Source organism: Vicugna pacos, unplaced genomic scaffold (assembly GCF_048564905.1).
Source record: "Vicugna pacos unplaced genomic scaffold, VicPac4 scaffold_18, whole genome shotgun sequence".
In the NCBI taxonomy this organism is placed as follows: domain Eukaryota; kingdom Metazoa; phylum Chordata; class Mammalia; order Artiodactyla; family Camelidae; genus Vicugna; species Vicugna pacos.
In genome coordinates, this window is record NW_027328739.1 from 6,219,836 (window position 1) to 6,232,342 (window position 12,507).

Here is a 12,507-nt window from a genome sequence, read left to right on the forward strand (position 1 = left end):
AATGTCAACAAAAATCATCCAACAGGTGTAGAAGCACAGTAACAGAAATGCAATTATCAATATAGCTGCCCTATGAGAGTAAACTACAGCATTTCCCATCCTCTGGTCCATGAACAAAGGTTTTCTCTGCTACTGACCTAATTCATCTCTTTCTGTTGGCTCCAATTATATCTAGCAGAAGGATCCTCATTGGGGCCCGGCTCAGAGCGGTCCGTAACAATCGGACAATCCTGCTGCCTTCATGTCTTCTTGTCCTGGGCCTTGCTGATGTCCCCAGATTTTAAGAGGAATCAAATTGCCTGCCAGCCTGGAAAAGAGTGGGAGAGAGAGCCTACCTCTAATGTTTTATTTCTGAACAACAAAATAAGAAATTAGGCAAATCGGGCAGGTTAAGAATGAACAGGACAAAGAGAACATTGGTGTTGCTTATGTTCTTCACTTTACTTTTCAGTGGGGTGAGATGTTTAACTAGCATAATACAAAAAAGAATATAACTTCCCTGTGTGGCAGGGAAGACTAGGTTTGCTCATCTGGTTGGAAGAGTGAAGGCTGGGAAAGCTGAACAGTGAGAATTGAGTTGGGGGAAATGTTGAATTCCTTATTTCACCAAAAGGAGAGTTAGAGGTTAATAACTGTGTACCTTTGATAATAGAGTAATTCATATGCATTTGTTCACTTTTCATTTTTATAAAAAATATATTCCCATGGAAGTAAAAGTTCAAACAGCGTGGAAGGATTTAAATGAAAGCAAATCGTGCAATTGTTAGAGCAGTAAAATCATATATTCTTTATAAATTGTCAATATCACTACTGATTTTTTATCTCCTTATTTTACCAGTTACTGACAGATATGTGTTACATTACCACATTATGATTGAGAATTTATTTCTCTGTTCAGTTTTGACAGTGTCTGCTTTCTGTATTTTGAAGTTTTGTTATTAAGTGAATTATAAATTCAGAACTTTCATATCTTTCTGGTAGATTAACCCTCATCATTATAAAATTTTGCTCTTCATTTGTAGCAATTCTTTCTGCCTTAAAGTCTCTTTTGTCTGATATTAATATAACAACACCAACTTTCTTTTGATTAGTGTTTGCATGATACATCTTTTTCCATACTCTTACTTTCTACTTTCTTGTGTCCTTTTAAAGTGCATCTCTCTCTTTCTCTCTCTCCTTTTTTTTTTTTGGCGGTGGAGGTAATTAGGTTCACTTATTTTTGGAGGAGGTACTGGGTATTGAACCCAGGACCTCCTGCATGCTAAGCATGTGCTCTACCACTTGAGCTGTGCCCTCCCCCTAAAGTGCATCTCTTTTAAACAGAATAATTCTTTAAAAATCTAGTCTGACAATCTTTGACTTGAAGTATTTATTCTATTTATATCTCCTGTAATTACAGATGTATTTGAGTTTAAATCTACCTTCTTACTATTTGTTTCCTACTTGTCCCACCTAACTCATGCTTCTTTTTCTCTCCTTTCTCGCCTCTTTTTAGAAACAACCTGAATGTCTATCATTAAAGGACTAGTTTAATACACTCCGTCCAAACAATGATATGCATTGTAATGCAGTAATATGCAACTGTAAGAGGAGGAATGAGATCTATCTCTGTGATCTCCAGGGTATATTTTTATGTGGAAGACGTGGAGAGACATGTGTATAATAGGTTACAGTCTAAAAAAGGGTGGAGGGAATATACAGTTGACCCTGGAACAACATGGGTTTGAACTGTGTGTCCACTTACATGTGCATTTTTTCCATAAATATGTATTGCAGTACTGTGTGATCTGTGGTTGGTTGAATGGGCGGATGCTGAACAGAGGAGGAAGGGACTACTGTAAAGTTATACACGGCATTGCCCACAGGGTCGCTGCTCCTAACCCCCTCGTTGTTCAAGGCTCAACTACATATGCATACATTTTCTTATATTAAAAAAAAGGAAGAACAAACTGTAAACTTTGTAAATGGTTAGTTTTAGGGGAGGGAGGAGATTGAGTAGACAGTACTTTGTTTTATAGATTTTACTTTCATAGCATGAAAAACTTTACCTAATTAAAATACAAAAATATAGTAAAGAAAAATAAAGCAATCCCTGAATTTTGTAAAGTGACATGAAACAAATGAAACTGTGTATATTAGTGTCTTGAAACCACTGTCTGGACTATGAGAAACGCTGCCAAACAGAAGACCCAGTTTCTCCAAGAAATACGTTAAAATAAATAAAATAGAAATGTCAGAGTGCCTTACAGATTGAAAAAGAGACTTAGGGGACGTATCAACTTAAAAGTGTGCAATCATCTAGGATCCTGAATCAAATGAACAGTGTAAAAAACCAAAAAAAAAAAATCAAGCAGGGAAAGCTAAACATTTAATTGCTTTTTATAATACAAAGAGGATTTTTTTTGATGCAACAAGTATATGGCCCTATGTTTTAAAAGTCTCCATCTTCAGAAGTGTACGCTGAAATGCTTACAGGTAAAACACTGTGAGGCTGAGATTTGCTACCAAATAACAGGCGGTGAGTGTCGGTGGCGGGCTCTGGACTGAGAGCGAGACTGGCTGGCTATCCAGGCAGGTGCACAGGTACATGAGGTTCACCTGGAGACAGAAGAGGCGGCTGCACTCTTGGAGGGAGGCGATGGGAGCGGTTATAATGCGGCCGTCGCGGCTGCTCGACTAGCAGCGTCGACCAGCCGCTCGGTCCTTGAGGGCTGAGCTCAGGAAACAGCTGCAGGAGGTGTCGGGGTGCGCGCCTGGGGCCTGGGGCGGTGCGGGGACCCCGCTCCCTCCTGTTCCCCGCTGCTCCCCGACCGCCTCCGCACGGCCGGGAGCGCGCAAGCAGGTGCTCGGGGCCCGAGGGGCGGAGCCACGACGATGGAGGTGCGCCTGCGCCGGGAGGCACAGCCCACATTTCCCAGGAACACCTGCGTGCATGGCCCCGCCCAGCGTCCCAGAATCCCTTTCAAGCCAGAAGCTAGGTATCCGCATACGGGTGTCTGGTTTGTGGTCTTGAGGTCCTTGACGCTTGGTTCAGGGAGGGTCGCTCCGCACGAGCTTTATTTCGGACCCTCTCCTTGCAGATGGTGAGCTTGGCCTCTGGCCGTCCCTCCACTCACCTGACAGCGGGCCGTCCCCGGGCGGCGAGGGGTCATCCCCCGACTGGGTGGATCTGCAGCCCTCGGGGCGGGCGGAAGTTGGGCGCTGGCGGCGAGGGGGCCTACAAAGAGCTTCACGGTTAGGAGTGGAGGGGGCTCTCACTGCCAAGGAGCCACGCTCCCTGCTCGTGTGGTTGAGCGGCTGCAGTTAGAGCAGAGCTGGGGCGAGTTAACCCACGGCTCCTTTCGCAAGGCTGGCAAACGATTCCGTGAACACCGGCGCCTCCAGGAACACTCGGCTAACCCGCGGGCCTCCGCTCGCATTGGGAGGGGGCTTGTGGGCGCCGGTCAGGGGGTGGTCGGCTCGTGCGGGGCCTCGGCAGTCCTGGCCGCTGGCTCCCTGAGCAGACGCCTGTGCTTCCCTTGTTGGCCCGGACTTCTGGCGATGCCCGTCTAAACGCCTTTGCTTCTGAGCTCTCCTGACCTTTCCTAACTCTTGCTCTCCTCCCTGCATCTCATGAGTGATGCTCTTTTTACTAATTTGCCTGGTGTCTGGCTTAGTCAGTAGACCTAAGCCCCTACCTTGCTGTGCAGACGCCGAATCAGTTGACTTGTTCAATAAAGGGTCAAAATTACTGATAGTTCTGGCTTTGCAGTCTCTTTATGTAATAAGAGTGTTGTCATAGAAATCTGAATTTCATGTGTCAGGAAATATTTTTTACCCAACCATTTACATCTCATGTATTACACTCTAGTGCAAAGCATGATGCCCAAAACAAGATAAAGTATCCCAGGTGTATTCTGGGGGGCGGGGGTACCCAGGTGTAATTTTAAATCAGTGTACAGTGGTGTGAAATCATTACTCTTCAACCTCTGGGTATAGGTCTGATTTGGTATGACCTAAGATTTTTTTCAGGAAAAGACCTCTACTCTAGGCTTGAAACAGGCAATTTCATTTTGCTTCCTGTCTTCTTTACCTATAAGCCAGAACAGCCACCAAGTTCTCAGTGGGAGATTTCCAGTCTTAAACACTAGAAAGGACACTGTTGGCAGGGGCAGCATGCCATAGGCCCTGAGCATCCCTACCTATTTGTGCTGGGCATCCAGGAATGCCAGGTCTAACTGTCCTTTACCTGGGCCACGTTTGCTTACAGGTTTGCTTACAGCAGGCAGTGTCTCCCAGGACAGAATACACTTGCTTACAGTTCTCTGTAAAAGCAGCAATTCTCTCAAGTGTTGCTTTTCTGTAGTGCAGCCCACTGTTTGTGCTGAAATCCATCTAGGCCCACCAGGGTCACCCTCTTGTGACTGAGGGGTAGGGGAGGTAGTGCTCAAATGTGAAGTCTGGCTACTGCTTTTGCCATGAGTAATAAAGTCCTTTGTGACCCAGGAGTCTCGTGTCTTCTGCCAGCACCCATGAAATAACAGGCTAGTTTATTACCTTGGTAGGTTACAATCCCAGACCCTTTACTGTTCTGGATGGACAGGTGAGATAACTTTTCTGAGGAAATAATCTTGGTTATTGTGCAGAAGTTTCTGCAGAGACGCACTAATCAAACATTTATTGAGGGCCTGCTTCCTACCAGGTGCCGGGTGCTGTGCTGGGTACAGGCGGTAGAGAAATGAGGATGACGTAGTCCCCCTTGTAAGAGCACATTCTCTAGTAACAGAGACAGTTGTCCCTGAGTCCTCTCTGTCTCACTTCCCAGTCCAACTCATCAGCAAGTCCTGTATTCTGTCTTCAAAACACACCCGGTGTTGGGTCACTTCCCATCACCCCTACTGTGACCTCTGCTATTTCTCCTCTTGTAAACATAGCTTCCTAACTGGTTTCCCTGCCTCTGCCCTAGCTCCACTTTAGAACATTAGGAACACCTGGGGAGTTAAGGCGTCCTGAAATTCAGGCCCCAAGCCAATGAAATGAATCAATATTCCTGGAGGGGGAGCCCTGGCACTGGTAATTTTAAAAGCTCCTCAGGTCATTCTAATGTGTAGCTGGGAGTCAGATCCACTGCTGTTGACAATGAAAAGGTGCTGAGGGCTTTAAGCAAATGGTGACTTGGTCACATTTACTAGTCAGTCTGCACAGCTGGACGTGCTGGTCCTAGTTAGATGTTTTCAGATGACTTTGGCAAACGTGGAAGATACACCGAAGGGAGCAAGATCAAGGGCAGGATGAACACTTACCTGGGCACGACATAATCTAAACGAGACCTGATGAAAAGTCTGAAATGAGGTAGTGGCTGTGGGGACAGAGAAGAATGAGCTGAAACATAGGGGGGTAAAGCCTAAATCTGATAGTCCGGGTGGTCCCTGACCACATGGTTCTGAGCCGTGGGGGAAGATCTGGGTGGGAGGCCCAAACTGGAGCGGGGAGTGCAGAGTGCATCCTTTGTTGGGCTCATTCTCATTTAAAGATTTGAATCTAAGAAACTCTACGGGAGGGGAGACAAAACTTTCAGTGCTCTAATCTCATAAAAATACACAACTTTATAAAATTGTAGGTACATACCTTTTGTGTAATGAATTTCATTTAACTCATTTTCAGGAAGAACTCAACTAAGTGCTGAAGCCAGGGGTTCCAACCCTTATTCTGTCGCTGTGTGTGGCTATGATGTCAAACAAGACACTCCAGCGTCCTGGGCTTCACGCCGCTCCCATACAGAGGACTCGATGCTGCTGACACGCTCACACGCACATTTATACACATCACCGTAGTGTGCATGCTTGCCATTTTTAATGGCTGTGTTCTAAGGGGGTAATCATTAGAGTGACATACAGAGCCATGAGGAAAATGACAGAGACAGAGGACTGGAGTACAATTAAAGTGAACTGATACCAGAAGATAGAGAAATGAAACCTAATGACTTTCACGTTTCAAAGACCAAACAAAAGTTTACCAGTACTTGGCATGAAATAGATGCTCAGAATTCAAATTTAGATCAGAAACCTGCCGTAAGGAAAGTGATGGGAAAGGAGTGTGATTAGCGTATCGATACAGTAAATCATCAAGACATGCAATAGGTAAGACACTACACAGTAGGAGCCATACATTTAGTTGCTCTTAATTGCTCTCCTTAACCCACTTGCCAGGTTAACCGACCAGCTCCCTTCCTCTGTAAACACACTGCTGATGGCCTTGGCACAGGACCTCTTGCAGTTGAGTGTGCTGCTTCCCTAGTACAGGTAACACTTGTGTTCTCTCCAGCTTCGCTGTTTGCTCCCAGAGTCGTGGGTCTGGGTGGGCCTCCCATGTTCCATAATTAGATATGATGTAACTGGTGAAACGAGTGTGGAGCTGCCTTTACGCAGACTCCGCTGAGTGGCTGGAAATGCTCGGCACACGTGCTCAGCACGCCTGCAGCAGTGAGCCTGCCTACTGCCCAGATCCTGGTTTCTAAATTGCTGCCTATTAAAAAGAGCCAGGGATTCCTGGAGAAATGGCTCATCCCACACCTGGGGGTACTTAGAGTGCAAGCTGAACCTGGGAGACCTTTGTCAGAAGGCAGTTAGCTGCCAAAAGCTTGGAGAGGAGGTGCCAAAGGACTGAAGAGCTACTTGAACGGCTCTAACTGGCTGAATGGGGGACCATTTGAGCCTCACAAACAATGATCATAGCTGCTTGTGACTGGTGAGCCGCCTGTCACCACCGCCAGTAACTCCCTTCTCTGCAGACTGCTAACTCAAGAAGATCTGAGCGTGACCCTGCCCCTGGCGCATTCCCAGGTGACGGAAGAAAGCTCTTCCTTACAGAGTGCCAGTCAGTAACGGTAGGACGACAGGATTAGAAAACTGCCACTTTGCAAATCTTGATGAAATAATCGATTCTGGCAAGGATCACCACCCCCAAACCACCAGGTAAGTGGTAAGCGGGCTGTCCACACATGGCCAGTGTCAGGGCACAGATTATCTGTTAACCACAACAGCAAAAATGTCCCTTTATGTTGGAAAGACATGGTGATCGAATTTTGCATCCCAGTGAGTCAGCCAGATATTAGTGAGACTTCGGGCGTGATGCAGTATGAAATACATCTGACGTGTTAACGTTAAAAATGTTTACCCTGAATTCATGAAGCCTTTGGCCCTAACTGCTAATCTACAGAAACTACAGGAACAAGATAAACAAACCACACATAAAGAACCAGGTAAATCCTTAAAATGAGACATTCTACAACTGACTTGCTCTATTTAAGAAAAAAAATCCTGGAAAAAAGTTGAAGGCGGGAGACTCTTGGGTAGACGAAACAGAAATAATCACCTGTGCTGTGCGAAACGTGACTGGATTACAGGGAGAATGTAAACACGAACTGAGCACTAGGCATCAGGGAATTACTGATCAGTTTTTGAGGTATGTAATGGTACTGTGGTTGTTTTTACGAGATGCACCCGTTAGTGTTTAGGGGTGAAATGTCGTATCTTCAAGTTTCTTTCCAATTGTTCAGTAAAAAATATGGCAAAATGTTAATTTTTTATGCTAGGTGGTGGATATATAGTTTTATTATTCTTTAACTTTTCTGTATATTTGAACATTTTCATAACAAAAAGCTGTTAAAAACTTGAAAATGTGGGTCAGATACTGTGAAAGTGGGGAAAACAAAGAGATCTGGGGTTCTCTACTGTCACTTGTTATTTTATAAGGACATCAGGTGCCTCAGGGCTTCAGTGGAAGACCTCATGAATGCATATTTACATAAAACACACAAAGGCAGGAAACTCAGGTTAATGCAAAGAAAGGCGCTGTGGACTGCAACACGCCACACGTTCGTTCCAGGAGAAAACGTGTTGTGTAAGGTAAGAGGTGGTATTACAAAAATTGCATCTTAAATACAGTGGTTGTTTTTTTAACACGATACTATGGCATAAGTGTAATGTGAGTACTGTGCAACCTGGAGGAAGTCTGCACTTCATGAAAGGTGACTCCACGACAGCAAGGTTAACTATCATGAGGACAAGGGGAAAGCAACTTATTGAAGAAAACACTCAACAAGAAAGCCTTGAAGATGCCAGCAGCCCAGGTCCTTGCCCCCCCAGCTCCCCAGGTCTTACTGACATCCAGATGAAGCTGCATGGTCAGTACGTGTGCAAATTGATATTCACGGCACCAGAATTTCTATCAGCTTTTCCTCATCTAGCTCAGGAAAACTTCCTGTGCGAGGCTGTCCCGTGATTTTTTTAGGAATATCCCCAACGTTAAGATTTGGCGATTCTGAGCCTTCATTTTTAAGTAGCTCCTACTACCAACAAATGACCAGTATTTGTTAAGTACTTCGTTGCATGTGTGCACAAAAAAGTATTTTCAATTTTACCAATTTCACTCTGTATCAGTTACTTCTACCTTTTTACTCAAGTCTAACTTGACTACTTATTTATTCATTAATTCCACCAACATATACCAGCCACCTACCTACCATGTGCAAGGCACTGAAGAAAGAAACAAAGCAAGATGAAACGTCAGCTCTCAGAATACGGTCTTAAATTCTGAGAGTGGAACGCTGTGGCCATTAAGTACAGTAGTATTCTCACCTGTTCCTATGTGCATTTCTACCAGTTGTCCTTGTATGCTGTTTGGGACCCCAGGAGCTCAGATCCTGTTCAGTAATTACTGCATCAGTGACGGTTTCCACACCGGTGCTTTTTCCAGTGAAGCTTCCCCCCATCATAGGAAGAGTAATCCCTGTTTTACTCATGTGTATGAGGAGGACCTATTTCAATCTTTCCTTTGAAACCGGTCATTTCAGTTCTAGTTTCTTCTTAAGAAACGACAGGCTGCATTTTGCTTTTTTGGTCAAGCCACTCGTATTTTCTTAGGTAAGCCAAGTCCAGTATCATTTCAGTTACAAATGTTACCTATGCATTCTCTTTCCTCACCCTTAAGTCTTGAATTTCCCCCCCGGACCACTCTGTGCACTGAACTCAAACCTACTGTCCACGACTTATTTTTTCCCATTACTTCCTTGTCTTAAGATACGGGGCTGCCCTTGGTGACCCACTTTAGCAGGTTCGGTCTGTGACACACTGGCTAAGATCATGCCCTTAACTTTGTTATCTTTCGTTACTTTAGAAAACCTTCTGTGGCTTAGATCAGCTGTGATTTTCAGCACTCTAGGTCCTGGGAGGATCCAAGTAGGCAGTTTGGGCCATGAGCACAGCAGCACTCAAGAAACGTGCTTCAGTGGAAGCAGTGGACTTAATAGTGAAACAGTCCAGGGGGAACCTTCAGTTATGAATTTAGGAGTCAGGTGGTGGCAGGAGGAAAGGAACTGTGTTATTCCTTCCTTCCAGATGACAGCTGTCAAAACCTAGTGAAACTAAGACTAATGTGCTTTAAAGATAAAGCCTGAGTGTTTAATTTTTGCCTGTTTGATTAAATTTGTACACGTCTAAGGGTCATATACACAACATTAGTTTCTCTATCCTAACGTCATCTTTCATCAAACCTCCTTTAATATTTCAGTATTTAAAGGAAAGTGTAATTAAACAGTGGTCACATAGAAATCTTTAAGATATTTTCAACTTTTCTTTTTTTTTTTTTTTTGCAAACCTACTGGCTCCACGTGGCAGTCATGGCCTCATTGGAAAAGAGAAGCAAAGGTGGGGAGGGGACCCTTTACGTACTTAAGGCTTCAAGGCTGGGAAGAACCAAAGCCTGAAAGCAGCCTTTTCTTTTCTGTTACTCCCGGATTACTCTCTAGGGTGAAACCTCTACTGGGTGGAAGCTTTCCCAAGTTACACTCACAAGGCCTCATTAAGACGTACCTGAAATACAGGTACGACAAGTCGATGAGTTACGGGCTTTTGAGGACCCTTACTTCCCTAGGGTTTCTTTCTGGAGTGAATTAAACTGGTATCAAATAAAGGTTAAGCAGTAAATGTTTTCTTCTTAAATTTCACATTAAATTTATATAGGTTACATCCTCGTTATGAATTCTGATGCTTCTGCTGAGTGATAACTAACCTATATTGCACTTCTTTTGAATAATGTTTTTAACACATAGGACACAAAATAAAATCCAAGTGCTTAAGTTTTCAAACTTAGATGAAGTCTCCCGTATCCGTTAGTTTCGGTGTTTGGCACCTGTATGAACACGCTGGTGCTGAATGAGGTTTGTGCTCTGGGTGAAGATTTTACCACATATGCGGCATCCATAGGGCTTCTCTCCTGTGTGAATCCTCTGGTGTTGAATAAGGCATGTTCTCTGGCTAAAATCTTTATCACATTCGTTACACTTATAGGGCCTTTCTTCCGTGTGAGTTCTCTGATGCTGGTTAAGCGACGAGGAGTAAATAAAGGCTTTGCCACATTCATTACACTTATAGGGCTTCTCTCCAGTATGAATCCTTTGATGCTGAGTAAGGTTTGCACCCTGTCTATATGCCTTCCCACATATATTGCATTTAAAGGGCTTCTCCCCATTATGAATCCTCTGGTGCTGAGTAAGGTGCACACTCTGGCTGAAGGCTTTCCCACACACACTGCACTTATACGGTTTCTCTCCAGTGTGCGTTCTGTGATGCTGGGTAAGGTTTGCACTCTGGCTGAAGGCTTTCCCGCATATGTTACAGACATAGGATTTCTCTCCCGTGTGAGTAGTCTGATGTTAAATGAGAGTGGAGGAATGAGCAAAGGCTTTCCCGCATTCGTTGCATTTGTAACACTTCTCTCCAGAATGAATTCTCTGATGTCGAATGAGGTAAGTACTCTGGCTAAACACTTTCCAGCACTCATTGCATTTATACGGTTTCTTTCCCGTGTGTATTTTTTGATGTTGAAGGAGGTGTGTGCTCTGACTGAAGGTTTTCCCGCACTCGTTGCATATGTAAGGTTTTTCTCCCGTGTGAACTCTCTGGTGATTAATCAGAGATGAGCTGTGGCTGAAGGTTTTACCACATTCTAAGCACCTGTACGGCTTCTCTCCGGTGTGTGTCCTCTGGTGGATGGTGATGTGTGCACGCTGGCTGAAGTCTTTGCCGCAGTCATCGCACTTGTAGGGCTTCTCACCGGTGTGGATCCTCTGGTGGATGGTGAGGTGTGCGCGCTGGCTGAAGGCCTTCCCGCACTGGTGGCACTCGTACGGCTTCTCCCCAGTGTGCATCCTCTGGTGGGTGATGAGGGAGGAGACGTGTCTGAACTCCTTCCTGCACTCTTTGCACTCGTGGGACCTCTCTTTGGCGTGGCTGCTTTGGTGCTTGAGGAGGGATGGGTATTTCCTAAACTTTTTCCCGCACACGTTACACTTGTAAGGCTTGTCCCCAGGGTATATTTTTCCTTGCACGATACCGTACGAGACGTGACTGAAGGCTGCCCGGCCCTCGCTGTACACGGAAGTCTTATCATCTGACTGGGTACCAAACTGTATAATCAGGTTGGAATGCTTTTCAAAGTTACTTCGATATAGGTCATATTTACTCAGACACCCTCCTGCAGGAGCATCTTCCTGTGAAAAGACTGCCTTCAGACCGAAGTTCCTGCTGCTGGCGGGGATTCTCCTGAAGGCCGCTGGCCTCTCTGACCTGTCATACTCGTAGGGCTCTTCCAGCTTGACGGTCTTGGTTCCACCCTTTGTGAGTTTAGAAGTATTTTCCACTGAAGTACAGTCTTGGGCTTTTGCTTCCCATTCTGAAATTTAAAAGAATTATGTGTGTATATATACATATATGTTAAGTTTGCCTCTATTTGGAGAAAGGGAACTGCCAAAGCAGAAACAAAATAGTAACATGAATAAAATGCCTAAAGACTATGGCTCTGACAACCTCATAGCATGGTCCTTGAGGCTTGGGAAAGGAACACAAAGGGGCAGAACACAGGACTAGATTTGCAGAAGAGGGGAGGCCCCTCACTAGTCAACATGGGCACAGAGTTAACAGAGTAGCTCAGGTCAGGTGACAGAGCCAAGAAGAGAAAACAGACGGCAAGGCTGTGGGATGGTTTGAGGTGACTTATCACACAATCACGTACAATCGTATAAACTGTAATTCACATGACGGGTTCACAGAGCAGGCAGGCTACCCCACTCCTCCTCCCAACCTACTCTGCGCAACCCTATGTGATACTCTGAAGGCAATTTCATGGAGTGGGTTCCACGCTTAAATACATCCAGTAACTCCTACAGCCTAAAGCAATGATTCTCAAGAGAACAGTCCCCAGACCAATGGTGTGAGCACTGCTGTCACCTGTGAGTATGTCAGGTGACTGGGCCCCTCCCATACTGAGTCAGAAACTTCGGGGGTGGGGCTGAGTCCTCCAGGAGGTTTGGGATCAGTGACTTAAAGAATAAAAGTTGAAGAAAAGAAAAAGTTCAAAATACCTCCACTGGGTATCCAGTCCTCAAATAATCTAGTCTTTTCTATTCTACTCTGCCTTCTACCACACCTCACATTCAGCTAAAGTTCAAAGTTATCCACGTAACTTAAA

The 12,507-nt window shown here is 44.9% G+C and overlaps 1 protein-coding gene across 1 annotated transcript in view; it reads right to left on the reverse strand.

The window, feature by feature from the left end:
- Window positions 1–9,910: 9,910 nt before the first annotated feature.
- The window catches only part of LOC140692886 (uncharacterized), a 70,076-nt gene continuing 67,479 nt past the window's right edge, over window positions 9,911–12,507 (reverse strand). The window contains 1 exon segment of the mRNA XM_072957102.1: window positions 9,911–11,173. Coding sequence (XP_072813203.1) covers window positions 10,151–11,173 — 1,023 coding nt within the window. The 3' untranslated portion in view covers window positions 9,911–10,150.